This window comes from Microtus ochrogaster, chromosome 21, assembly GCF_000317375.1.
Source record: "Microtus ochrogaster isolate Prairie Vole_2 chromosome 21, MicOch1.0, whole genome shotgun sequence".
Lineage (NCBI taxonomy): Eukaryota > Metazoa > Chordata > Mammalia > Rodentia > Cricetidae > Microtus > Microtus ochrogaster.
Window position 1 is genome coordinate 32,331,632 of NC_022022.1, and position 8,755 is coordinate 32,340,386.

An 8,755-nucleotide genomic window follows, 5' to 3' on the forward strand; every position below is an offset into this window, starting at 1 on the left:
CTGGTGACCATGTTCAGGTAATGAACACAGTGTCATGGCTGGTGACCATGTTCAGGTAATGAACACAGCGTTATGGCTGGTGACCACATCCAGTTAGTGTTCCCTTGCTGGGAACAGAAACTAAGAAAAAATAAAGAGTGGTATAGGGAACTGAGCAAGGGGGGAACTGGGGTGCAAACATTAGTCTTGAGGTCTGGAAATCAGTGACAGCCTGACTCAGCCAAGGGTCACCCAGAAAGAGGCTCATAATGACAGATTGTCTAAATCACGTTGACCTGTGGACGGGTCTGTGAAGGAGACTAACTTGGTTGGTGTGGGAAGACCCAGCTTGAAAGTGGGAAGAACCCCTCCCTGGCTGGGTCACTGAACTCTCTCACAGTAAAAAAAAAAAAAAAAAAAAAAAAACGGCTAGCTGAGTACTAGCTATGCATTCTGTTTGCTCTTGACTGTGGATATCACGTGACCAGCTGTCTCAAGCCCTTGCTGCCTTGATTTCCCCGCAGTGATGGACTGTAACCAAGAATTGTGACCTAAAACAAACCCTTTCTTCCCTAAGCTACTTTTGATCAGAGTATTTCATCATAGCAATAAAATGAAACCAGGACAGGAATTGGGACCAAGGGAGTGAGGTCATTACTTTCACAAAGCCCTGGGGTCTGGAGAGCTGACAGCTAGAGTAAGAGACCTAGATGCCCCTGCAGAGGACCTGGGCTCAGTTCCAGAAGGCACTTGGTGGTTTACAACCATCTGTAATTCCAGTTCCAGAGGATTCGATGTCCTCTTTTAACCCCTTGTGGCACCAGGCACACATATGGTACCCACAACATGCATACAGGCCAAACATTCATACATATAAAACAAATATGAAAACAAAAGCTTAAACAGAGTTTTGTTGGGAGAATGTGGAAGCTTTTGATGTATTGATCTAGAAAAGCCATTCCATGCTGGAGACAGTTTGATGGGCCAATCTAGTGGGATCTTGGAAGACAGTAAGCACCTATTTATTTAATCAACTACTAAAGACTAGACATTGCATGCAGTGTGAACTGGAGGGAAAAATAAGAGGGGTCACGAGCACAGAAGCCAATGCCATCAGGGCGTGAACTTATGGAGATGACAGTCCTGTGGGAAAATGAACACACATTCCCATCCCCATTGTGTTTGCTGGACCCCCCTTTTGTCTGTTTCCTACCAGTGTTGGCTAGCCACTCACGGCTGATATCTCTTGGCAAGTTTGTTGGTAATTTTTATCACCACAAATCCAACAGAAGTGTATTAGAGGGGGACAGACTCATTTTGGCTCGTGGTTTGAGGGTCTACAGTCCGTCTTTGTACTGTAGGCTTGGCACTGGAGGGCGAGTGGAAATCAGGAGGCAGAGAGGATGGCTGTCTGTGCTCAGCTGGCTTCCTTCTTCTTTCCCTCTCTTTGTTCAGTCTGGGACCTCTAGCATGAGAGGTGACGCCACCCACACTCCCTGCCCACCCACATTCTCCTCAACAGACCTCCAGGTGTCTCCATGCTGTTTTAAATCCAGCGAGGAGCTGACATTTGAAATCAATCATCACACATACCTTTCTAATAATAATAGTACTTGCTAGTCATGTCTTACTGAATTGTGGTTAACGGAACATAAATTGTCTATAGTAAATAACCTATCTTATCAGTCACTGCAGCTATCTAAGCAATTGGAGTTTTTTTTTTCCCAATTATTTGCAAGAAGCCTAAGAACATATTCCATTTCTTTATAGGGACTCACCAGACTGAGGTCTTATAGGACCTTTGTTTCGGACTGGTGCCAGTCCTCCTGCAGGACTCTCCAGGATTGCAGTGCTAGGAGGGTTATCGGATTTGGCTAAAGGCATCTCGTTCCTCTCTAAGTGGCTAACCTGGCCAGGGTTCCACAGCATTCTAAGTGGGATCTCATCATCATTCACAGTGCAGATTGGGATGTTGTTCAAACCTGGAGGAATAAGGATAATAATTTATTCGTTTGCCAACAAGCCTGTCTGGACCACACCCCACGGTTCGCTCCTAAAGCACTTACCACTAGCCTTATTAAATCTGTGTGCAGCTACTTGGCAGAGCTGCACTAGAATGTGAGCCTCGTGGATGGGCATCTTGCCCCTTTGTTTACTGCCTCTTGCTAGTACCTACTCCAGTGCCTGGCGGAAAGCTGGTGAGCTTTGCTGGTTGAACGAATGGCTGGATAACACAACCAAACATAAGGCTTTTATTTGTTTAAACACTTCACACTTTACTAACAGTAACTTCCTAGATAGAAGTGAGAATTCTTTAAGACACTATCAGATGTTATCATTGTGTCTTAAATACTAGAATGGTGATTGGCTCAGGTACACAGTAAGGAATTACATAGCAAATTAAATATAGGCAAACTCATACAAATATATGTATTGAAACTCCTAGTTTCTCTTTTAATTAGGATTTTCAAAAGAAAGCATGGTTTATGTGTTGTGTATGTCGGAGGACTTCACAGGTGTTATAATAAGGAGAGGCTTATGCCTCGAAATAATTACACGGACACTGTATTCTTTTAAACACTGCTTGGCCCATTATATCAAGCTTCTTCTCGGCTAACTCTCGCACCTGGACTAGCCCATTTTTAATAAAGTGTGTAGCACCCCAAGGTGCGCTTACCAGGAAGATTCTAGCCTACGTCCATCCTGGGTCGGAGGTTCATCGCGTGTGCCTCAGAGAGCAGAGCTATCGTGTCTGCCCTGGAGAGGGGGGCATGGCGTCCCTGAGCTCACTTCCTCTTCCTCCCAGTATTCTCTTCTGTTTACTCCTCCCACCTATGTTCTAACCTATCAGGGCAAGCAGTTTCTTTATTTAATTAACCAATGACCTTCCTCCATCACACAGGGGAACAGACATCTCCTTCCTACCCTGTTTCCTTCTTATTATTGCTTTGCACTTTTCCATATTCACACACAAATGTGCACACCTGGTAATCTTGTACCAGACAGAAATAAAAGGAAAGAATTCAGATTCCAACCATCAGAGAGTTAGGTAAGAGTTAGCCAATTAAATCAATTAATTAAATTAATTAAATAAATTAATTAAATCAATTAGCCAGTGATTTAATTAATATAGTTTCTGTGTGGTTATTTTGGGTCTGAGCTGCCAAGTGGCTGGAAGGACCAAGCGGCCCACCTTACAACACACCTTAAGCTCCCTAAATGACTTCCCAGGCTCTCAGTACCCCTGTCCCAACACAAGCAATCTATGGGCTAATGTCTGGCAGAGAAGGTACCCACAAATGTCTACAGGCACTAGGACCTGACTTCTTGTATCTTAGCCCTTGCTCTTACCAGTGACCAAATACTTTAAGTAAATATTACAGGTTGTGTATAGGGGCTAAAAATATTTGAGTAGCTGAAGTCCCATCACCTTTGATGTGGCAAACTCGTCTGGGATGAGGCGTGTGCCTGACTAGGAAGCAGCTTTCATTTCTTGCTGTCACGTGGCTGCCCTTGCCCTCCGAGCGCTGAGAAGACGCTGGGGATTTGAGGACCGGGTTCATGGCCTGTTGGTTTCCCTCTCCACAGGTGCAGCAGAGTTCTTGCGATCTAACTTGATTGACTTCACTCATAGATGGGCCAAAACCTTGAAATCACAGACCGATAATCACCCCGAGAAGACATCCTAGACATTCACTTGTCTATCAAATATGTTTCCATTTTTGTATTAAAACAACAAACAAATGAAGAGGAACAATGGGGGGGGGGTCTGTTCTGCTGACAAAATCAAACTTTTATAAACTTTCCAGGCCTGAATAGAACATAAGGAAAAAAAAATCAAAGTACTTGTGAAAATGACCTATATTTTACTTTTTAATTGTATTTAAGATCATTGTTGTTTTATGAGCAAATATTTACATGGTTGTTGTTTCTTTTAATGGGAAATTTAAATTAGGCTTTTAAAATACTATATCTACAAAAGTGCTTTACATTAAATTAGCTTTATATAGAAACTTTCATATTGTACTTTTAAAAAACCTAAATTTTCAAATTTATACCATCCTCCAAACAGATAATGCCACCTAAGAAAGATGAAGGAATGACACTATATATCCAGCTAGCAAGTTGTATGACATTTACTAAATTGTTTGCAACACCCAGTATATTAAATGTTCTTTTGATCATTAATTAACACCAGTTCCATACCACAGGTCTAGCGCTTTAAAATGTTATGGTTCTTGGTTAACTCACAACCAGATAAGGGGGAAAATCTGGATCCAGAATATATTAAAGAATTATTTAAACCTTCTGAAAATGACATACTATTCTTGGAGCTGGAGAGAGGGCTCAGAGGTTAAAAGCACCAGCACCTTTTTCAGAGGACCAGGATTTGATTCCCAACACCCACATGGTAGCTCAAAAGCACCTATAACTCCAGTCCCTGGAGTTTTGATGCCCCCTTCTGGACCCTTCAGGCACTGCATGCACATGGCACACAGAAATAAACCCAAGGAAAACACCCACACCCATAAAATAAATAAATAAATCAACACACCAATGCAACTTTAAATGACATGCTGCTCTTGAAATATAATAAAAACATTTTTGATAGCTATAGTATATTTTCTGTGCTCTGAGTAAACCTCAGCACAGGCATGGCAAAGAAACATTTCTATTCCCATTTTTTTTCTGGCCAGAATCAAGCCACCTTGTGCAGCTGTTACTCGGGCAGGAACACCACACTCCCACTCCCCTATCCCAGAACACACACCACGGCTGCCCCATGGCGCCTTCCCTTGCTGGATTAATTTCTCCGGGTATGCACTTTCTCCTAAAGGTGTCCTAACTCCTCTCTTTTAGTGGTTCTCATGGTCACCCCACCCTCTGTCGCTTTCTCTTTTGCTTCTTGAAATCATTCTCAGAGCCCCTCCCCCTCCCTATTTTTTGTTGTAATATCCCCTCCTCCCCACTCCTTTAAATAGAATGTCTATTTTCCCCACTATGATTTATTTTTATTTTTTAAAGATTTATTTATTTATTTATTTATTTATTTATTTATTTATCATACAACATTCTGCCTCTATGTATGCCCAAATGCCAGAAGAGGGCACCGGACCCCATTATAGATGGTTGTGAGCCACCATGTGGTTGCTGGGAATTGAACTCAGGACCTCTGGAAGAGCAGCCAGTGCTCTTAACCATTGAGCCATCTCTCCAGCACCCCCACCATGATTTAAATGCCAGATGGTCACACGGAAGATGTGGTCCCACCACAGGAGCACACATCTCAAATCATGGGAAAACAAAATAACTATAAAACTGCCAACTGAACCTCAGTGAGGCTTGCTAAAGTGGCACCTGTGGGTCCTAAGTTCAATCAAGTTAGCATCAGCCACAGAGAATGTTCTGGAACTTAACCTCCTTTTAAATAATTTCTACTGAAATGAGATAATTTGTAAACATAAGAACATAAGGCATGTCATCAGACACGCCTTGATCTAACCTGATTTCTCATCTTTGTTTTCCCACTGTGTGCACACACTTGCTACATGGTATGAACTCAGTAACTGCCGTTCATTTTCCCACAGAATAAATGTCTCTAGTCTATGACCAGGGCAGTGCTATTAGTACGAGCTCCTCAAAGATAAGTGACTAACTTTAAAAGATGACATCCTTTTCCTCAAAATGACTTACTTAGTTTTTATATGCCTTAAAAACTATATTTGAAGGTTTTAAGTAAAGCGTACTTAAAATGTTAGCAAATTATTCTAATGATGAATAAAAAAATTATACCTGAGGACAGTTTTCAAAGCATGTAAGTCAGGTCTGCTGATGCCCCTCCAACCTCATATCAGGACTAGACTGAATATTTGTTACTTACTTAAATCTCAGGACTTAAGCTAAGGAGATTTTGCTGGTGGAAACAGCGAACTAATACTTTCAAAAAAGCCCAGCTATGCCCCCCAAGTTTCTCCTACTCTCACTCCAAAGCGCCAGGCACCTGCCTGGTTGTTATGTGATAACACACGGCTTAGCAACCGAATAACATTCTGGGAAAACTGGAGTTCCAGAACCTTGCACCCTTGCTCTTGGGCCTCCAGTTACTACAGCTTCATTAGCATAGCCCAGAACGTCTCTTCTGGGTTTAGACATCTGGTCGAGGTGCTGTGGACCTAAGAAAAGAGAAAGAGAAGGGGGAAAGAAATGACAGCAACACTGCTCAGAGCTTCTCAAGGTTCTGCTTAACGGACATACGCTATACGACACAGCAGCAGGGAGGCTGGGAAAGCCTCCCCATCATCGGAATAAAGAATCCTGTGATATTCCGAGGGAAGAGGATGTCTTAAGGGATGCGGAGGAAAATAAGAGGAAATGAGGAGGGGGAGAACTAGCTGAGGAAGGAAAGGGGTCAGAAATGGGAGGAGGAGATGGTGGGAAGGGGACAGTGGAAAACACACACAAAAACGAGGTTTGTATAAAAACCCTATAGTGAAATTTATTGCTTTGAGTGCATAATTTAAAATAATTAAGGAGAGAAAATCAGATGGAGAAACTGGGCATGGTGACCCACGCCTCTAGTCCCAGCATTTGGGAGACTCACAGGGATTGCTGTGAGTTCAAAGCCAGCCTGGATTACCTATCTCAAAAACCAGACAGCACAAACAGGTAGAATTCCCAGAATGCTAATAGGTTTATCAGTGGTGAGCAATTAAAGGCAAGAAGTGCAGCTCTGCCTGATGTCCCGTGTTCTTCAGGAGCTGGGCTTCCCTCCCTTTGCCGTTTACTAACTGGCAGTTTGCTCGCTCCCTCTCACCCCTCCCACCGGCTTCACCCTCCCACCTGCCCACCATCCTTTTAATGACATCCGCCATGAGGAGGTCTTCATAGAGTTGGCAACAGACTGTTGCAAGTCAGCCTCCAGAACCGTGAGCTGAATACACCTCTTTTCCAGTTAGTTGGTCTCTTATATATTTTTTTTACAGCAACAGGAAAGTGATGCAGAAAATACATTAAGTACGTTTATGCATGCCACATAAACAACTCAGTCATGGGGCATTCTCCAGAGAAGACTGATTGAGCACAGGTTTAAGCCTGTGCTAGTAAGCCGGCAGTTCCACTGAGTGTTGGGAGTCCAGTGTTGCCCAGAGCCTTTCTCGGGGTGAGCTTTTAAGGACAAAACCCAAACCAAACCACCACAACAAAACAAAAAACAAACTGAGTTGACATGCTTTAGTTAACAAGAACAGTTAGCCAGAAGCGGCACTACAGAAGCCAGAAAGCAAGGTTAGTATGTTTAGAGACTTTCCCGGAACTGTGGGCTTTGATGGGTTAGGTCTTTGTTTTAGTTCTGGCAAATGGTGCCTCCTATGGGCTGAGTTTTCCAGCCTGAGCCCTGCTTTCATCATGGAGTCAGCTGTGCTAAGGTCTGGGGCCCACTAAGGTCTGGCACCCCATTACAACAGGAAAACAGATAAAAGTTGTGAATATACAGAAACAAAGTCACGGAGATGTGTAACACACAGGTTTTCATCGGTGACTAGCAACGGGCAGCCTGAAACCATCTGAGAACACCAAGAATTCAGGAGTGTATGTAGACCCCGGGACTCACATTACTAGAACTGTAAATTGGTGCAGTCACTTCTAAATCCAACATGACGCCTCAGCTCCAACATCTACACTCATGCGTAGTCATTTTTGGACGAAAATGGCATAGATCAAAAGTAGAGTGATTCTTCCCTGTCCCCAATTTTGCATGGAATTTAGGAAGGACTGACTTAGAGGAATCTTTTCATTTGATTTCTTTTCTGTGTCTAGCAACCTTTATAATTGACTTAAAAAGTGGAGAGCGACTGAGGAAGATAGCCAACATTGACCTCTGGCCTCAGCGCATGTGAGCACCCCTCCATGTGCACGTGCTCCCCCTCCCTCCACCTGTACACACACAGAAGTCACATGCGCGCAGGGAGGAGATGTGTGACCAGAGAAAAGGAAGGAAAGGGGCCCTGTCATTCCCTGCTTATTAAAAACAGCAGCGGCTTTCAAAGCTGTTGCCCATCTTAGCTTCGTGGCTGTAACTGTCAAATGTACCGCTAGATGGCGCCAAGGGCTGTAGTATGACAGACACCACTGTCTAAAACTAGGGCAGAGAAAAGGGTACTTTCCAAGGCGGATCTTGCTGTGGCCATTCAGTTCCATAAATAACGCACCTCTCAGAGACGAAGGTGTCAACGAGGGGTTATGTACAGGCCTTGCATTAAGCCGCTGGGTCACCAGAGTTGATGGTGGACACTCGTGCACAAACGTTTGCATGGATGGCCTTTTCTTGGAATGTTCCTCTGCGCTCTCTGTCTCCCTCTTCATTGAGATTGAGCTGCAAATGTTCACTTGCAGCGGTTCAGGATCAGCAGAGTGAACAATTAGTCCCACGAAAACGCCTTACAGGCCCAGAAGTGCTAGAGAAATCTGAGCTGACCATTGAATCACGTGATTACTCCTGAATGAGAACGCTGGGAAGGGTGATTCTCAGACTCAGACCTGGGTATAACAAGGGGTCATATAGGGACTTTTTTTAACAGGATATTCTACAGATATATGGGTGGAATTCCCTCTCTGTGATAGTTCCATGTTTACTGAATGAGTGGATGGATGGATAGATAGATGGATAGATGGATGGATGGGTGGATAGATGGATAGACAGATGGATAGATGGATGGGTGGATAGATAGATGGATGGATGGATGGATGGATGGATGGATGGATGGATGGATGGATGGAT

General features: G+C 43.6%; 1 protein-coding gene across 1 annotated transcript in view; it reads right to left on the reverse strand.

Annotated features, from left to right (window-relative positions):
• C21H4orf17 (chromosome 21 C4orf17 homolog) overlaps nucleotides 1-5,995 on the reverse strand; it is an 18,175-nt gene extending 12,180 nt beyond the window's left edge. Inside the window, exons 1-3 of the mRNA XM_005357341.2 lie at nucleotides 5,773-5,995; nucleotides 3,410-3,625; nucleotides 1,758-1,961 (exon numbers count right to left, since the gene is read on the reverse strand). Of these exons, the coding sequence (XP_005357398.1) occupies nucleotides 1,758-1,961; nucleotides 3,410-3,611 (406 nt within the window). The 5' untranslated portion in view covers nucleotides 3,612-3,625; nucleotides 5,773-5,995. The remainder of the gene's footprint in view (nucleotides 1-1,757; nucleotides 1,962-3,409; nucleotides 3,626-5,772) is intronic.
• Between the last annotated feature and the right edge of the window lie 2,760 nt (nucleotides 5,996-8,755).